Source organism: Neopelma chrysocephalum, unplaced genomic scaffold, assembly GCF_003984885.1.
Source record: "Neopelma chrysocephalum unplaced genomic scaffold, ASM398488v2 Primary Assembly neopelma1_22b, whole genome shotgun sequence".
Lineage (NCBI taxonomy): Eukaryota > Metazoa > Chordata > Aves > Passeriformes > Pipridae > Neopelma > Neopelma chrysocephalum.
Window position 1 is genome coordinate 11,305,756 of NW_020897690.1, and position 20,354 is coordinate 11,326,109.

A 20,354-nucleotide genomic window follows, 5' to 3' on the forward strand; every position below is an offset into this window, starting at 1 on the left:
ACACTAGCTGATGTGAATAATGCAAAAATAGATATTAAAACTGCAACTACATTATGAAGCCTAATTTGCATGCCTAGAGTAATTTTTGAAGTCTGGGGTTTTTTCTGACAAAGCGTCAGACGCATTAGAACCACGTAATCTAAGCACTGTCAGAGCTTGTATTGCCAAAGAGTAATAGACAATTAAATATATATATACCCACTCCGTTGCTAACTACAGAGTGCACCAATCTCCACTATATCTATCTATCTATCTATCTATCTATCTATCTATCTGTGGATGTATATATATATACACTATATATATGTCTATATATATCATTACTGCAACTTCAGCCTAAACCACCTTGAAACAGGAAAAACAACCCATGCTACATGCACTGGAGTTTTAAACAAGTTGTGCTAGAGAAACCTCAACACAACTAAAGGGATTCAAGTCCTGAAAATCATTTTGCCTTCTAAAATAATGATTATACCAGAATCTCTAGGCTTTATCTTGAAAGGACTGAATTGTATACAAAACTATTCCTTTGTCATTTGCTTAGTCATCTTTGTCATACAGACTTCACACTCAGCATTATATTATCTCCTTACTTCAGTAAACACATAAACTTCTAAAGTAATAATCACGTAACTTGTTGTTTCCTTAGTCTTTGGTTGCAATCAAAGAATTGAAATTCAGTTTCATGTTTTAAATCTAAAATAACTCTAGATTCTTTGTAGTTGTTGGAAATTGAGAACAATATGTTCAATTTGGTCTCCATTTTTTTTCAGTTATGGGGTAACTCTAAGCTCGCTGATGTGAAAAGATGAAAATAGTTTAAATACTGGGCTGTAATAAATTCATTCATTTTGTGATACTTCGATACTTGAGATCAGAAGCTCATAGATCTGTAGGTTCAAGTGCAGGCCTCCAACTGGTGTGGGGGGTCAGACCTTTAGCGCATGCAGTAAATAGGCTTTATTGTAACTACATGATAGCTTGCATTTTCCTAAAATAATACGTGCAGTGGAAAATTCCACCTAGCCATGTGTGCAGGACCCAGCCCATCTGCCAGTGAAATCTGCCCACTGACTTGCTGGTTGCAGGACAGATGATTAGTGACAGGAGGACAAACTTGAGGAGGATGTGAGTACAAACTCCCAGCTGTTTGATCTCCTCTTTAGAGTCACATAATCTCCTCCTCTGCTAAACTCTGATTTCTCTGTTCTATTCTAAGTGATTTAGTATGAGAGGTGCTTGACCTCCAGAGAAAATGAGAGCACAGAGTGCTTTGGCAGCTGGAAGGATGAAGCTTGGCACGAAGATCATCAGCTCACTGCAGGTCAGATAATTCCTGCAGCACTTTATAGAATGTTCCTGGCCATGGGACAGTCTCTGTTCAATGTTGTTCTATGAGTTTTGTACATATGATGCAGGAAGCAGAGGGCAGAATATTCCAACTCAACTTCTTAAATGTGTTTTCTTTTCCCTACAATTATTTTATTAAATGGGGAGAAGCACAGGACAAACCTCTATCCTAGACCACTTTCTTCTACTTTTCCAACACAGAAATGTGTTTTAAACATGCATTTTTAAACATGAACATCTCTCATGTCATTGAATTTTGCATAATTATATAATGCAATGTGCCTAGTGAAAGAGGTTAGGACTTTAAACATTAATAACTTTATTATTCTTGCAGGAGATTTCAGAGTACAAAAAAAATTGCATCTCAACAGAGAAGACAAATTAGCCTGTAATTTAAAATACAATGCAAATTCCTGGTGATCAGTGGATAAATTACATGTAAGACCACTAACATTTTTAAACTTACATAATTTAAAACCTATTCAGTGATTCCTTTAATGTGTTCAAAAACTGTGCTAGCCTTCATGATGACATTACTGTGAAAAATGGGAGAAATGCAGCCTAAAATGCTTTAAAGACAATTCTGAAAATAAAAAAAAAAAAACCAACAAACTGTTTTTGCAGTGGATATTTTTATTTACAGTAAGAAAAATGGACTAAAGCAGATAGGACAATGCCAAGTACTGTCTGTACTGTGCAATGATCCTTGCTTGTGACAGGTAGAGAACCTCATATTGAATGATGCTGGGATGCATCACCATCTGCCATGCTGGTAATGAAGGTGTATGCTAGCATCTATCAGTAAAATCATGGTCTCCCTGCTTTCTTTCTGTCCTCCCTCTTCTAATTTGTCTCAGTACTCAGACACAGCCAGACAACTTCTGGGAATCATGTTAGAAACTATATAATGCAGTACTGCTCACTGCCACATATGCTAACCTGCGTTCATTTTACTTCGTAGTAAGTGTCATCACTTGCTTTACTGCACTGCATTGGTTGCCTGAATATAGGTATTCACTGATATTTGAGTGCCCTGCCTGTCCTCCTGCTGCTGATCCTATTGGGATTTGGATCATCATTGCGGCCTATGTCATATCTGCTGGGTCTTCAGCAGAGAACTCAGGTGTAATCAGAGGCAGCCAAGTTGAACCACTCCTCTCATGTGTCAGATGAAAGCAGACCAGGCAGACTTTGTCTGAACTTCTCTATTCAGTTGCTTGCAATTATGTAACAATTCCTTCAGCCTCTTTAAAATAATAGCAGGAGATGGCCTGCACAGGTTTCAAGGCTAAGTGCTGAGAACAGACATGAGTATGTTCTTCCATGCTCGTCTCCAGTGTCAGTATTAGCAACAAATCAGCCCTGACTGTTTAGAACCATCTGCGACTCTCCATCCAAGGCAGAGCGCACAGTTATTTTGTTGTTGCAACTTTTTCTATTGGGATCCTAGGAACATGTGCAATACAGGAAGTTGAAAAGTGAGGAGTACAGCACTTGACAGTGTACAGAGGACATCTGTGAGAGGACAGGGACTCACTGCAGGGACACACTGCAGGGCATGTGTGTGTGCAGAGTCACACACACGTGTGTGACTCTTACTACAATGGCAAATACCCAGAGGAAGGGGAAAAATGGGTGAGGACCTAAAGTCATGTGCTGCACCTCAGAGTGAAGCATGGAGTTAGTTGCCATTATTTTGGACCTATCAGAGGTATTTTGAGTGGAAGGTGTTGATTATTTTGAAATATCGGCTACCTAGTTAGCTGGGCTTACCCTTTAATACCTGTCAGCATGTAAAAGGTAGCTGAATCTCTGATTAAAGAGAATGTTTTGTTTTGCTCATACAACTTCTTGCCTTCAGTGAAGGGTAAGCAAACACTTAAGCTATTTCCTGAATAAGATTGCTGTCCTGAAGTGGAACCAAAACAGCTGAATATTACAATAGGGAACTAGGAACTTCTTTGTTCTTTTTCTATTTTTCTGCTTTTTTAGTTTATTCTGTTCTTTATATATTGTAAATCCTGCAAAGATCTGTTGGATCCATGGCAGGATTTATTACCAATTAGTGATCTTCTGTTTTGGAAGGGAGATTTGTTAGCAGGAAATTCTTGTAGCTCTCAGGTGATTACCAGCTGTTCAAATGCATTTTGTAGTCTAATTATATAGGATAACCAAAAATACTGGTCTCTCCAAAGAATAATTTGCAGTAAGAACAAAAATCTGTTCTTCAGCTGATATTGCAGTCTTTGGGCTACGATTTCTCTCCTAAAAAGACAGAGCAAAGGCTCACATAATTTAGGTGCTGGCAGTTTGAGGTGCTTGGACAATATGGTTTCAGATGACACTGTCAGATGTAAAGTTTCTCTTTATCACTGAATTTTTCATCCATGCTTGCTTTAAAAAAACTGCCAAATAGTAAGTCAAATAGGTTGATAGAACACATTTCTTCTCTTAAAATTTTTTCCATGTATTTCCTGTATTCAATATAGTTGGTAGCACTGTGGCCAAATTATTTAGAGTTCAGCTTTGATGCTTTAAGTTTTCAGTCCTAGAATGCCTGTCCTCAGTTTTCTCTAGTCAGGCTGTCAGTGTCAAGCTATTGCTGCAGGCTTCTATAAAAACTGGAAAAGTTTATGGGATATTTTGGGTTCTGTGGAGTTCTGGATAGAGCACATGATAAACAAAAATGTGATTTTTAATTAATCTAACCAGTGCTTCCAGTCATGCTTTTCTTCAGAGCATCCGGCTGTGCTTGTCATATCTTTTACTCAATATTTTTTGCTAAAGTCTTTTGCCACCTAATTCATGGGAGCTGTACTAAGCTTTTCTACGAGAACTAGAAAGCATACGTGAGCTGAAGAATATGTCTAAGTGGCCAGCTTTATGTCAAAAGAATGGTATTAATAGTTTAACATTCTGGAGGAGAAAGCAGATACTATTATCACCCAAAGGCATTAATAAAATTGCTGTCTTTTTAGATTTCAAGATTACCATCTGTGTAGCATCAGAAACAGATGTCCTTTTCACGAGAAAAAATGTACGTGAAAGCAAGGACAATATGCTTGTATGGGCTGTTGGATGTGAAGAGTGTTATAGAAGTGATGGAAGGACAGATAACAAAGAAGTCAATGTGTTTTGTTATAAGGGGATCTGGAGAAACTATTCCCAGCCAAAACAGAAGCTTCAGTGGTGGAGGTTTTCTCAAATGGATTCATTGATAAGTGGTTCCCATTTTATGAAAAACAAGATTTTTTAGAATTTTGAATTGCACATTTTTCTTGCTTTCTGTTTGTTTGGTTTTGCCTTAATTTATAAAACTCCTATGAAATGTCTGTGCTTTTTAAGTTAAATGAAAATAGTTGGGGGAAGAGGTCCTAAAAATGGATGAGTATAAAACTGAAAACAGTTTTCAGAGTGTTTTGGAGATTGTTTATTCTTATAGCTCAGTTAAATCAAAGTATATGATAATATGTAACAAATTAGAGTGATTTGATTTTATTTTGTCAGCTTTGTGCAGTGATATCTTTATCTTTGTTTTGCAGTTAAGGTTTCTCTTATAAAAGGCCGACATTGTCTTGATCAAACTTTCCTAATTGCAAAGAGTTTCATTAATGGAATCTTTTCCTTCTCTTTTCTTTTCAGCATAAATCTATTAATATAGCCAATATTTTCTAAACCAACATTTTCTAAACCTTTGTATCCCTTCTTGACGCTTTCCCAGGTTACAGAATGGCCAGTAGGAAATCAGGGTTTGTTGTATGACCGAAACTGGATGGTTGTAAACCAGAATGGAGTCTGCGTGACTCAGAAGCAGGAGCCAAGATTGTGTCTTATAAATCCCTCGATTGATCTGAAGCAAAAAATTATGGTTATTCAGGCAGAAGGTTAGTAAACAATATTCTCTTCTTCCCTTCTTTATTGGCATGCACCCACCAAACTACTGAATGCTGTGCATGCTTACTGACTTCAGTGACAAGTTCTGTGCCAGCTGTGGGCAATAAAAGCCCAAGTTGTAATACACAGCCCTGGGGGAGTTACTAAATTGTTGTAGGGGTGGGCAGAGAGTAGACAGTGATTCCCTGTGTGCAATCATAACGTGGATGCTCCAGGACGGAGAAAGGAACAGATAGATGTGAAAATTTACTGACTAGTGTATCTCTCCACATCATGAAGTCCCAAAGCCTGAAGGGACTATTATTGCTGCAAAGGTAAAGGAATAGAACAGAAGTCCAACATTAAACACCCTGGCCAAAGACTTTCCCATTTTATGTCTCTCTTCCTCCTTCCATCTGTGAGTTTAGATGGGTAGAGTCTAGCAGAAGTTAGTAGGACTTAAAATAAGGACCAGACATTATTTAGCTGAGTTAAATACTCACACTAGCAGGCAAATATTTCATGATTTTTGAGCTTCTTGGGATTTATCAAAACCCTTTTTATTCCCTTCTGAGGGGAAAAAAAAAAGAAAAAAAACCTATGTAAAGTGTTACAGAAAACCCTTTGCTGCTTGGGGGTGAAAATTATTTCTTTTGCTAACAGTGCCATTGGCACTGAACACTGGAGCAGGTTTGTAGTCCACAAAAGTCATTATTAATGCTGAGTGTGCATGTGTCTGAATGGTGTTCATAATTTCCCTGGGGTCTAACATTTACTCAGCGTGTATATCTTAACCATTAATAATATATATGTGCCCACATTTTCAGCAGCTAGAGCAAAACAAGGGAACCTATCTTAAGATTTTTCAACTTTTATTAGAAATCCATATGAGTGGATCTGTAGCTACAGTCTCCTTTCTGTTTGTACCTTACAGTTGTTGTCCTCTTCAACTGTCTGAGAACTCTCTGTGGAATTAAATCTGACCAGTTGGTTCCCTTTGTCTGAAAAAGGTTTCTCAAATGTACATTTGGATACTTCCACTAATCATGTGATTTTTTTGTGTGCTTCTGATCCCAAACACAATCTACTCTCTTCTTAGGGATTCCAGACTTGCTCGCTGGCACAAGCACTGCTGCTTTCTACTCTTCCCTCTATAGTATTTCTTTGAAAAGGTATCAGTAATTAATTTCAATTCTGTGTGGAGCACTTTGCACCTCAAATTTCTGTAGTACAGCTGCACAGACAGCCTTCTCCCATAACTTTTAAATTATCAAATGATTAAGAATTAGTGATTTCTAGAAATTCAGTTCCCTACCATCTCCCTTTCTACACATACTTCTTTCTTGCAGACACAGTGTGATGTCTTATCAAAACTTTCTCCATTTGTCCTTCACATTTACAGTTCATCTCTGTTAGGCCTTTTGATTGCTTCATTCTGCTCTTTTAAGTCTGTCCTTCATTTTTCCTTGCTAGTACTTGTTCAGACCAGCACACATCCATTAGTATGTTCACCTGTCAATAATACCTGTACTGACATACTTCAGAGTTAGAAAGAAGTTTTCTCAGACAAAAATGACAGTCAAGGCACCCATTTCTCACTGAGATTTGCAATGTCTTGCCACAGTTAGGGCCAGGGTGAAATTGGCCTTTAAATCCAACATTTTACTTTGTGTCATTTTTGGAGTTTTCACTGTCAGTCACCTTCCTTCTGATGAAAGTGAGAACCATTTCCACACAGAATTGATTGTCCGAGTCTATGGATTATTCTTCCAACCAAAAGTAATTGGTGAGATCTCCAGTGTGATCTAACAAGAATGTCCTTGGCATTTATTTATAGCCTGCTTAGGTGCATCCAGTGTGTAAGAGCAGAGTCATTTTATTCTTTGTATAATGATGCTAGATACCAAAATCGTAGCCCATGAGGTGGTCTGGGACCTCTTTTGTAATAGTCCTGCTGGTTTTTACTCTCATGGTGTTCTTGCAACCTGCAGCATTTTTTATAATACTCAACAGTGAGAAAATGGCTCTCTTTTCCTTTGGGAGTCCATTCCAGAGCTTACTGCTCCTAAGATAGCACAGTGATGGGAGCACATACAAACCAGCAGGGTAAGATTGAGCAGATAAATCTGCAGGAAGTTGTTCCAATATTTATTTTGTTTTCTTTCCTCTTTCCAGCAGTCTAAATGTATGATTCGTTTGCCACTGTTAAATTTTTAATTTTATCCCTTCACATACGTGTGTCAGTGTCATATCTACCACTTAAAATCATTTCATGACAGACAAGTTTAATTTAATAAGTTGACTCTTTCCTTGAAAATCACATGTTAATCACTACTGCTTTTGTCACCACTGTCATCAGCCTGTCAGTAGTTTGTTGCTAATTTAGGACCTGAGGCTGAATACTGCATGTGAAGCTGGAGCAGTGATCCATGTGGCGGGGAACAGTAGAACTTGGTTGAGCCAGCCTGGGTGTTTTGCAGCTCATAGCCTTCACTGGCCTGTGTCAGTGGCCAATTTTAGTTCAGATTTGTAGCACTTAGCCTGCTGACTAACAGCCACCTCCAGTCTCTTCCAGATTGGCTGCTTTGTGGGTTATTTCTCCCATGGAATGCCTCCCACCCAAACTGCCTTTCCTCAGCTACAGCAGCATGCATCTTTCCAAGATGAGTTTTGTTTCCTCCATCTCTCCTCCCTCTGCCCTCACAGTCCCCATGCAGAGTTTCTCTGTTCTTCTCATTTACTGAATCCCCTTATTCCAGCGAATGTGAAAACCCGGAGGCTCCCAGCTGACTGGGTGACAAGTGCAGCCAAGCCAGCTGCCTCCCTCCTGCTCCTCTGCAAGGAGGCTGTAATGACTCTGTTTTCTCTGCCAGTTTTGCTGCTGTCATCTGCGCTTTTCTCATTGTGAGAGCAGGCTCTGGCACAGATCTCCATCTAGAGCGTGCTTTGCTGTCTGGAGGTGTCTCTCTCCAACAGTGAGAGCCTAAGGCAACTGTGCTGCTGGAATAGGTGCCTCTGGTAAGTGCCTAAAGATGAGTGGGGCAAATCCCATGTAGCCGGGGCCTTTTTTAAACACATTTTGCTGTTACACGATTAGATTATGGTGAAGACTTTATCTGTGCCACTTCTAAAACATAATGAGTCTGTTCTCTCTCCCCCTCCAGGCACATGCTTTCCTCTTCCTCTAGAACTTTTCATTAGTGGAAAATTTGTTTATGGCTATTTTGTTTCAATATGGTTTAATATTCTCTGTCTTCTCTGTCCAAGAAAATAAAATTGTCAGCATGATTTAGTGTGACAGTAACTACTTTAATACCTTTTGCTGAATCCTCTATGTGCTGAGACACCATTTCAGGTTCTTTCTTTAACCCTTGTATGTTGGGCGTTGGTGTAGCCCATCTGACAACGAGACTTGGATGAGCAGACTGGCTGTCTAACTGGCCCAGCTGTGCAATCCTGCCACCACCATGAGTAGCAAGGACAACAGAGTGAGACTCTACACAAGGCCAAAACTGCCTGGAGGCTTAGGATCTTTCCCTGGCATGCCTGCAAAACTACTTGGCTTGCATGGCAGCTGGGGAGCTCCCTGATCCCTGGGAAGGGGGTGAGAGCAGAGGGAGAGAAAGGGCTTGTGCCTAGTCTCTCACTGGCTGTACTTTTCTTCAGCGGAGGGAGTGAGATTTTAGTTTTGAGAAACTGCATTTGTAATTTTTTCAGTCTTATTTTCTTAGGTTATGTGGTCCTTAACAGGCATTTCCTATTTTTTAATGTGAAGAGTGTGACAAACCCTTGCTGTGACAGAACTCACTTAGAGAAAATCAGTGTACCTGACTCTAAGTCAGCCCCCATGAAGAAAAACAACTTCTTGTATCTCAACTGAAGTTGGTTAGGCTCCCAGCAACTTAAAGGTGGCCAGGAAAGTGCCTTTATTTCCAGAAGTCGTATTACTTGAGTGGGAATCAAGGGAAATCTTGTTGTCCTGCTCCATCAAATACATGGGGGCACAAATTACACTGGGTTTGTTCTTGACCTACACAAAAGTCAGCCAAACAGAATATGGCTAAGAATGCATTACTGTAAAAGACTAATTTCTCTCTTTCCATTTTAGCTAACAATCAGCATTACTCTGACATGTTGGGCCTTAGTTTGCCACTGCATAGTGGGAGAAATTGTGAGTGTTGAGGAGGCCCTTTACAATATTGAAGTAGAAAGATGCTAGCAAAACTGAGCAACTAATTACACTTTATGGAGTTTATTGTGCCTTCAAATAGTCGTGTGTTACTGCCAATAAAAATAATGAGAATTAAGTGCATACACTGATGAAAGAATATACATGAATAGTTTATATTTCAGTCTATTGAAATAACAGACTTCTAATTTTTCTCATTGACTGAAAATAGGAGCTATAAAGATAAGAATATTTTTTGTATTAATACTGTGAGCACATCTGTGAATTTTATTATCAAGCAAATGACCATGGAGAATGACAGCTTTTACATTTTACTAACTGGCAATATTCTACTTTATTTTTTTGCCTTAAGATACAATAAAATTGTAATTAACAATGTTTAACTGACCTAAACATCACTGTAAAATGTGTACTGTTCAATAAAAATGTAACACACTTGCTGGTATATGAAAAAAAGTATTTTTAAAGCCCTGAAATTCTATTTTAAGAAATTTTGTGAGTATGCCTTTCTTAGAAAGTACTTTTAAAAGATATAACACCTAAGGGTGCATACAGGATGGAACCTTTCAAACTCATCTTTTCCAGTTTGAATGGGATTAGAATCATTTGAAAGAAATACTAATGTTTAATTGTTTCAAAGTCCAAAAGCATTAGTTCTAGTCAATAAAATAATAACATTGGCATCTTTTTCAGGTTGTTGCAGGCTAGTTCAAAGCATTTATTACATGTATTATTTTCTAGAGTGAACCTGTCTTCACTTATGAAGTATACTAACATCATTAACTAAAGAAGTAGACTGCTTTCTCTTTTGCAAAACATGCATGGTACAGAGCTGATAGTTGTGTTGTAGTGAATCTGAACTATGTTTCATTACTCTTCAGAAGAAAATAAAACAACTTAATTTCACAAAATCACAGAGCTGGTAGGGCTTGATTCTTATTTGTTTTACAATAGTGTAAACAGGAAGAAGTAAGTAAAATCAAAACATGCTGTTATAATGCTGGGAAATGGGGGTCAGAGTCTTTGCTGGTATATGTTGCAGTATAATGGAAAAGCTGGATTCATTGCAACGACACAGTAAAACCCTTTGTTCTTTATTTAAGATTATTGTTTTCGATTAACAGAGAGAAAAATAGTGCAGTTTTTCTTTTTGCTTGTACAGTACTCTTTCCATCTCTTTGGCTCAGTTTGTTCAAGATAAGAAAAATATGGAAGAAGTTGTTAATGTAGACCATTACGAGGGATTTCTCAGCTGGTTTAAACTTGGAGATAAATAGACTGGAATAATTCTCTCATTAGCAGTTTCTATATATTTTGTTTTTAAATTATTGTAGTTTTATGGCACGTTATATTTCTTTCCTTGAACAGACTGTGCTGCTTTTTTCTCTTCCCCCTTCCTCCATCTTTCATCTTTCGGATCACTCAATCCCACTACTCCAAAAAACCCCAACCCATCAGTGTTTAATGTAATCTCCTGACTTGCTGGAGGGTCCAAAATAGTGAAAACTCATCCTTTCAACAGAATCTGTAGCTGAGGCAGTAATTCTGTGCCAGTTTTGTTGCCAGAGATAAACAGAGAATGAATTTACTCAGAGCTGAAATTGTATATTTCTTAATATGCTTTGAGTACCAAGGTCATCTGCAGCCTTTACACTTTGCTTTATCATTTGGAGCCACCTGCAGGCAGAGAATATAATTCTGGCAAAAAAAAAAAAATTTTTTTGATTTACTGTTTGTGAGGCTGCTGTGATTGTAAGCAGGGACAAATATAAGATTTTTTTTCATGACCCTACAAGTTTTCATAAAAGTTTTATTTAAATATGATTTGTTCTCTGCCCATCTAGGCATGGACCCAATATCTGTATCACTAGAAGACAATACTGAAAAAGAGGCTGTGGTTTGTGAGAGTAAAGTCTGTTCACACAGGTGAGTGAGAACAGAGAGGTATTGAAGCTGAAAATCACTGTAGTGACACTCAGGATATGAACAGATGAACACACAGAGGCAGAAGTCCTTAAAAAAGAGGCAGGGAAGTGGAAAGCAATGAATGTCTTAGTGGACTATGAGAAGACATTTAAACAGGTAATTTGGCATGCCCAACATGTCTGATAGAAAACAGTGAAAAATAATAAAAATGGAAAAGGGGAGGAAGGATGGTACAATAAACTGACTTAGTTCTCGCTTGAATGGGGGAGATTTTTTTTTTCACTTGCTCCAAGCATGAGAAAAGGAGGTGTCCCCAGTTACTTCCAAATGCCAAGTGAGGGCCTCAGCAGGACTTGAATTCAGTTCCCTCATTCAATAGTAATGATGTTGGCAATTTTGCCCATTTCATGCTACATGGATTCAGAATTGCTAGAACCCTCTGAAGTTATAAACAACTTTCCGTATTTACAACCCTTTTTAATTTTGTTTTGACCACCCATATTGATCATTGTTATCTTAACAATCCTGGGATGATTACAGATATGTATGTTAGATAACATTAATTCTATTCAAGAGACATACCACTGCACTGAAATATAACATTATGAATAAATTTATTTCCTACCAGTGAACTTAAGTGTTTATCCATCACATTTTGTAAGAACTTCCCCCAGTCTCATTAGGTTTTCTGAGTGGCAGTGTATCAAGTGCCTTCCTAAAGTACCTTTGCATTATCTACTATGTTTCTTTTCAACGAGCCTCTTGGTAACTCACACTAAAAGAGCCACTTAAAGAGCCACTTAAAGATTTATGTCTTCCTTTAACCAAGGTATACTAATTCTTTCTAACACTCTACATTTGCTTCTCTGAGAGTAACACATAAACAAACCAGCAGAAGACCTGGCATTTTCCCCATGGAACCATGCAGAAAATTATCTTCTCCTTCTTTTCTACTAACTATTCAGATGATAAAGAGGATCTTTTTCTCAGAAATGTATTTTCCTCAGGTAGTGGAATTCACCCAAGAGTCATTTGTTTTAACCATCTGTCCCACTTCCCTTAGTGTTGACTCATCCCTAGCCTCCCTATGGTAAGCCCATCTATTACCGGCTGTAAAATAGCCTAGGTTATCTCTCTCTTTGTGTGCATAAAATTTGCTGCCATACTATTTATTGTAGTTTCTATTTCATGTAACTGACTGTGTCATTTTTATTGTATCAAATTGGAAATTTTCATGGAAAACTGCTTAGAGTTCTGAAGGGGAAGAAAAGAACAGAGCAATAAAGAAAGTGGATATGCAAGGCAAATTGCAGAGACTGGACTATGATTAGCAAATAAATAAACAGGAAGTAAGGGAGAATGAGTGAACAACATTGATGAGGCTCTGAAACTCCTCAGAGATCCCACAGTACTTGGTGCCAGGTTCCAGTGTTTCAGCAGGGGAGCCTCCAGGGCCAAAAAAAATGAGAAAAGCAGTGCTTTGCAATAGGACAAGAGGTGATTTGTGATCTGAGGTCTTTTCTGCAAAGTGTCTGAGGTGAGCAGTGGGACCAAAAGTCTTTGTTAAAAAGCTTTTATTCAAAAGAAACCCCTAGTGAGGGCATTTTCCATTTATTAATTCTGCACTCTGATGCTGTGATGTCATCCAGTTCTGTAAGCTTACTCTGAGTTTAGATTGAGATACCTGAGAAAAGTACGTGATGTAGAATCTGCAAGCAGTCGTGTGAGGAAGTTTAATTTTACAGCAGTCACTAAAGTTTAATGAGCCCAAATTTCCCTTCTGAATCAGTTCATCAGTGTTAGTCTCAGCAGGGGTTGTCCATCAGCAGGAGGTACATGGCTTTCTGGTGTAATATGTAACAGTGGACAGATGCAAGTAGATGCTAGTGTTTTTAAGGTTATTGATGCTGCAGAAGACCCTAAATGCTCAAGGTTACTGCTCTACTGAAATAGTTACACAACCCTCTCTGACAAGCTGCAATATCAAAGAAATAGGGAAGGGTATGAGGGGTAGAAGAAGACAAAGGTGTAGTTAAGAACAAGGTGAACTGAGCCCGTTGTGTGTATTATATCCTTTGGGATCAATATTCAGACTTCATCTGTCTTTGTTTCTTGTTCTGTAAATTACCCTGCTAGAGGGACCAGCTGTAACGCACTGAAACTAAATGACATAATAGAAAGATGAGTGGGGAACTCAAGGCAAAGAGCAAGTAAAATCTGAGAGAAATAGGCCCTCCTTTATAAATTGCCTGACATGTGCCAAATGAAATGTAATGCTGGCAGATGTAAAGTTATACTCTGCAAAATAAACACAAGCAGAAAACAAGTAGAATTGAGCTACAACAGAATGACTTTGACTAAGACCTTGAAGAGATGATGGTACATGCTCAAAAAATGGTCTGACAATAAGGGAAAGCAATTTGAAAACACAGGAGTCTTGGGATACAGAAATTACACAGTGACATTTGATGAAAAACAAAGAATGGTGTGAGTCTAACTCAGCCACAGTGACTCAAAATAGTATGTATACAAACAGAGGGCAAATTTATGTTCCTGATTTATACAGTATTAATCCTCAACAGGCTTCTAGGGGCAATTGGCTCAGGAGATATTTTAAACACCCCTAGCACCTCTGTTAGGGCGGGAAAAAATATTTGGGGATTTTTTTCCACTTGTACTGTTACCATGGAACATTCATGTCTTCTCATTAGCAGCCTTCTCCCTAGCACAGTGACCGGCAAGGACACTAGAACCACTCAATTCAAACTGTGAAATCTCATGTGAACATTCACCTTTTGGCCTCTTTCTTGACACAGTCCCTATATCTCATAGTATCAGAGTACCATTTCCATTCTAGGACATCACTGGCTAGATGCAGCTGTGGTTGACATCTGTCCATTCTCAGAGTGGGGAGAGGGATGCAAAGCTACACCATAATTCAATATACAGAACAAGTTCTGAGGAGATACCTGATCCCTGCAGGATTATAAAATCTCTTTGATTTCACTTGTGCTGGCTTTCTACCAGTGTAATTCAGTTGAAACCTACAAAGCATTTTGTAAAGCCAAGCTACTTCCTCTCTCAATCCTGGGCTTAGCATCTTTTGCTGTGAGTAGCTGTTTACTTGTTTCATAGAGCAGGTGGTCTCCATGCAGATTAACTTCTTTGGCTGGATAGGACAACAAGGTGAGCATAGGACCACAGCTACTTCACTTTCCTTGCTACAAGCTTCCTCCCTAGATCAGCGTTAGAATTTGCATTCCTCTTACCTGCTTATGGAATTTTAAAGTTCAGTATCAGTCAAACCTCCTTTTGTAGTCAGTAGAGTTGAACACTCCCACAGTGAGATTCATCCCATCCTGAGATCTAATATAGATGGGAACTACTTACTTCTTTCCATTATCTGTGGGAGGAACTCAGACAACTGACTTAAACTAGATGCCTGGATTTTGGAAGATTGACAGTAAGTTTACTCAGGGCTGAGGAATCTAATGTCAAATAGGATCACTTCCCAGTGTCTGATCCGTGGCCTCCTTGGACTGAGAGAGGTGATCTCAAAATCCCCCTAGGAAAGCTTGCATCCAGATAAAGAAGGCAATTTTATTGCTAGCTTGCATAACTCACTAAACATTTTACAAGTAATGTAAATCATCTTTAGATAGAGAAATACATGGGCTCTGTAAGTGCAGCCATGTTTTAGAGTGGAATATCTGTACTAGTATGAATTAAATTAGGGAAGTGACATCATTGTACCTGATGGGATCATTAAAAATTATATACAGAGGGACAAACTTAAATTCACCTCAGATCACTCCCTCTCTGTTTTAGTAAAAAGCACAGACCAGAGTGTGACTTTTTCATAGTACTGTATTGTAATGTTGTTATATGGGCTACCACTTCCTGTACTTCAGAGTCAGTGTCTTGAACTTTATCATTATTTAATCCTTTATTCCACAGTAATTTTCTGTACAAAACTAAATTAGATCTCGTGAATGTTAACTTCAAGAGTAACTTCACATCGGTCACTCATCAGACCATGTGGATTTTGTATTTTGTATTGAAAGAAGCAGAATAAACATCTTTGCAATTTGCCTTCTGTTTTACAAATTAATGTTTGGGCAATCCAATTTGAAGTTCCCCTTTTCTTATGGTAGGGTAAAAACATATGACTGTGGAGAAAGAATTGCTGGCTGGTTCTCTATGTTTCTTGGTCGTCCATGTCGCTTGATAAGACAAAGTTCAGACATGAAGATCAAGTCACATCAGAAAAATACAAAAGGTATGTTGTCATTCTTAAAAATGTTTGTGATTCCTCATGCAAACATCAGGCTCATGGACTTCCTACTGAATATATAACTACCTTGATAAAGGCTGAAAGAGTCATCCACTATTGATCTAGTAGGTACATTTATACCAAAACTGATTTTTGCTGCCCTTCTACTTCTTAAATTTGGTGAAAATGTACAGATACACCAGTCTGGGGGCAGTGGGGGGTGGTAATCATCATGACCATGATTTTGTCTGGACACTCAATGATCATTTTGAAAAGTGATCATGAAAAATCTAAGAATCAAGTAATTTTTGGAGAGACTAAATTTCGTTATAAAAATAATTGAAAGACGATTGAAATGAAAGAGCATCGAAAATACATAAATATTGCTCTTGTTTACAAATTTGGAAAAATCTCAGCTCTGTGTCGGTTTCTAAATACATTGCATCATTATCATTTACAGGTTTGAGGAGATTCTGGAACCAATGAATAAATTTTTAATGAGAATAAGTAAGGTCAAAGGAAAGATGAGGTGAAATTACTAATTTTAATGGTCATTTTAGAATGTTGGATTGATTTTTTTAGGTCTGTCATCTGCTAAAAACATCTCACTCTCTCTTGTGAATGAAGCACAATACCTCCTGATAAATGTGGCAAGCATTCTGCAGCTGAAAGAACACATTTCTGCAAGGTAAGAGCCTTCTGTCTCCAAATATCTCTTAGTGATGTTGGATTCCAGAATCTTTTCATAAGATACCAATATAGCTGTTTTATGTGGAAATTTATGAATAGTTACCTTCCAGTGGTCAACAAATATATAGCTACTAAACTTCTATAATCACTAATTCTTCTATGACTTCTGAAAATTTGGATCAAATCCATGAACATAATCTGTCTACCAGTCATCTTTAGGAAAACTTTAATGAAATTTTTGTCAAATGATTTGGTGGCAAGAGATTATTTGGAACCAGCCAGTTTCTATTTGTCAGAAGAACAAGGATAAATAGGTTTTCTCAGCATAAAAAAATTGGCAGGTAAAAATAGAAGATCTTACTACTGGCTGAACTATTTCTTTCCTATGGGAATGATTAAGATTTAGAGGAAACATGCACAACAGAAATACTTTAAAACTACTTTCAGGACTGGAATAATTTAATTTCTTAATTGTATTGGGCTTTACTTATACAAAAGTGGGAGACAGAAGCAGCAAATGAAACACTGTCAGCCCACAGATGAAAGATAGCAAACCCATTGCCAACCAAATTTTCACACAGTGGCAATAGGAATTTATTGTTTTTTGAATATAACTAAGACAGGTTCAAATTCCACAGAAAATCTTCCCTCAAGGCCTCTATCATAGCTGTGCATCCCACAGCCTCAGAATTTGTCTCTGAGCCCTCTTTTCCTGTCTCACAAAACTTCCCTGCCTCTTCTTGGAGCCATCCTACCTCCTCTTAGTCACCCACCAAACATACCCCCTGCATTGAAGTTTCTGCTATGAGTAGAGAAGGAATATCTGTCGGAGAATATGTGTATATCTTCAGGATTTAAAACCACTGACTGAATGAAGCATCAATACAGACCACTGGAGCTCTGAGGGTTTTCCTACTTTGGGAGAAGACAGTTGTCCAATTTTAGAATATTGTGGGGAAAAATGTGTGGGAAAGCTTTGAATCTGTCCATCTCTCAGCATTTTGACTACCCTTGCTCAGTGAGAGTTACTGCCTTCTTTTAACTCTTGACTGGCTGGGTTACATCTACTTGGGAGGACACTTCTCACAGTCATACCTTACTCAGACTGGGCTTTTACCATCGTGAGACTCAGTGAGGAACCTTCCAGATGTGGGATTTGAGTGCAAAGATGAAGAGTAAGGAACAGCAAGTGAGGACGAAGGAGTACAAGGAACTTTGGTAAAACATGCAATGTCAGATGATCCACTGATTTTACACCTAATATCTTCCAGTACCACTAGGCTTGTAATCTCCTTTTCTTCAAAGGACACTCCAGATGTGACTGGAGCTGCCGTAGTGACTGAGATGCATCTTGCTTCCTGCTCTGCAGCAGAAGTTGGGAATCTCCTGCCTCTTTTGCCATTCTCAGGGTGCTGGAGAAATTAATTCAGATATGCAGCATCCTCATTCTGCAACTGCTATTAAATCATAGTGTATAAGCTTTCCAGATACTGGACTGGGCAATGTACTTTCAAGAATCTGCACATATGGGTCTTTATTAAAAGTTAGAGGTTTTGTGGAAAGTATTATTTAGCTTCCCAGCACGTGGGTTTGTTTTTGTTCATTGGAATGTTGCTAATTTTTGTAAAACCATTTCAATTTTCAAATAAGTTTTCATAATTTTTCTTTGTATCTTCCATAAGTAAAAATGAATCTTCCAGTTTGCACTTGGCTCTTGAGAGGTGACCTAAAACAGAAAGAGCAATTCAATTAAAAATTAGAATGTATCATACTGTTGGAGAGCTACATGTCCATGCAGACAGTAGTCTCTCTGGTGTTTCATTTACTGATCACCTCCATGAAAATCCCCATGGCCTGGCCTAATGCTCAAATGTTCTTGTTAGAAATATGCCCCTGAAGATATACACATTTATTTTAAAGTTTTTCTGTTAAATACAGCTGGTGCATTCTTCATTGCAGAGCCCATTGTTATGAAAAGTCCAAAGTACTTAGACTGACTTTGGCAAATTACACTGATTTTCAAAGCATATCCTTGTTGAGATCTGAAGGATGAAGGTGCCTGTCACTGCATCCAACTAATGCCTACTTTGAGGGAGGAGAAATAATGGGAATTTACTCAGATACATGTTGCTTAGTAATTGTAAGCAGTTCTGAGGGGTGGAGGTAGGCGCAAGAGAGGTGAGGTATTCTGGAAGTGAACCTGAGCAGGTTGAAGGCAGCGAGACTAGGAGTAGGGGCATTGCAGTCTTTGAGTTCAGCAGCAGGGGATAAATTAGTAGAAGTTAGAAGCAGTTTTCGTCGGCTGGCTTAGGACACTGTAGGCCCAGCTCTGAGGTTACTGGGGTTTCTGATGACCACACTAGTACAGGCTGGGGTGGCAGGCACTTATATTTTAAAAAATACATTCAAAACTAGAGGCTACATAGCACCCAAGCTCCAAGAGCCCATAGCAAAGCCAGGAAGCACAGCAGCATAATTGAACGTAGTAACTGCTATTTACCTCCTTGTTTGTATGACGAGTGGCAAAATCTACACCTCCTGTTGGCTTCCACCTCCTGCAGTTATTATGGATTGTGTCTCAACCGTGGGATTACTTATGGCAGAGGGAAAACCTTTAGCCCTTCAGCTTTCCATCTTACCTTCCACACTTCTAGAGCCCTTGTGAACAATAGAGGCTTGGTGGGGCTGGGCATCTGTGGTTTGACTAAGTCTGCACAGGCAGTTTATCCTCATGCGCTTTTGTCTCCTAAAGATCATCCAGACTATTTGAAATAAAACCCAGCTTTTTTTTCACCTTACATGCCATTTCTGCCAAGACTGTTATTTTCCCTCTTATTTTGATTTTGCATGTTATTCCTCATTTTAATGTAAGTCCTTACTATTTCTTTTTTTTTTTTTTGGACAGAAACTTCTCTCTTCATTACTTATCCAGATTTCTGCCTCTGCTGTAGGGTGTCATATCCAAAAGTTGTCAAACTACAGCTGATGGGGTATCAAAAATTGTTCATGTCCTTAATACATAATGCAAAAAGAAATGTTCTACTCCACTAACAATGGCATTGAGAGAACTCTCTTGCAAATTTTAGGGCTGTCTTTTTTGTCTGGTACTGGTCAAATTCTCCTGTAGAAGAAAAATGAATGACAATTCAAAGATGCAGCCAGATTTCTGATATTTGTATGCAGTCCTCTGCTCTGTCTGTCTCATATATGTTCTCCACACTGACACAAATCAACACTCTGGCAGTTCAAATGCTTGTAAAGAGGCAGAAATATCACCACACAGAGATTAATTTTTTTTCTAAAACATTTATCCTTTGGTGCAATCTGCTGCATCCCAAAGGCAAATAATAATAATAATAATAATAATATGCGGGATATATTCTCTCATAAAATGACTTTACTGGCTTTTTTTACCTTCAGCAATTGCTGCTTTTGTCCCTTTTGCCATTGCAGCATGTGCAGAATAAATTTCTATTTGCCTTCTATTCTAAAAGCTTCTATTTCTAGGAACAATTAACAAGTCAAATGGTTGCTAACTCAAAAGATCTTTTCATTTGTTACCATTACCCTTACATATGATAATTAATAAGGAATTTTCTCATAAGCATTGTTCACAGTCACCTGTCTATATGCTTTCATACCTGCAGTTCCAGGTTACACCTCTGGAAAAGCCACCTAGAGGGTTACATATCATAGATCAAAGATTAAAAGTTATAGTTAAACACCTTGTGCCATTTCCATAGCCTTTGTAATAAAACAGGCCAGATTATTCTGGAGAAGTGTTTACTTAATCGTATAAGGCACTACATTCTTACAACACAAACATTTATACAGAAATAGTTAACAAATCTTATTTTTTCTTTTTCTCTGTCAACTCTATGAGACAGATTGGAAAAGTCATTGGAAATAGAGGAATTAATCCAACGTTTCCGTGCCAACATTGTCGTCAGTGCACCAGAGTCCTTTGAGGAAGAAGAGTGGGCTGAAATTTCAATAGGTGCCCTGCAATTCCAGGTGTGAACTTTTCTCTCTTGTCCTTGTTGCAGTCTATCA

At 38.3% G+C, this 20,354-nt stretch overlaps 1 protein-coding gene across 2 annotated transcripts in view; it reads left to right on the forward strand.

Annotated features, from left to right (window-relative positions):
- MOCOS (molybdenum cofactor sulfurase) overlaps positions 1–20,354 on the forward strand; it is a 211,446-nt gene that overhangs the window by 180,375 nt on the left and 10,717 nt on the right. For both annotated transcript variants that reach the window (XM_027680089.1, XM_027680100.1), the window contains 5 exons: positions 5,072–5,234; positions 11,257–11,338; positions 15,493–15,617; positions 16,194–16,299; positions 20,189–20,315. In XM_027680089.1, coding sequence (XP_027535890.1) covers positions 5,072–5,234; positions 11,257–11,338; positions 15,493–15,617; positions 16,194–16,299; positions 20,189–20,315 — 603 coding nt within the window. The remainder of the gene's footprint in view (positions 1–5,071; positions 5,235–11,256; positions 11,339–15,492; positions 15,618–16,193; positions 16,300–20,188; positions 20,316–20,354) is intronic.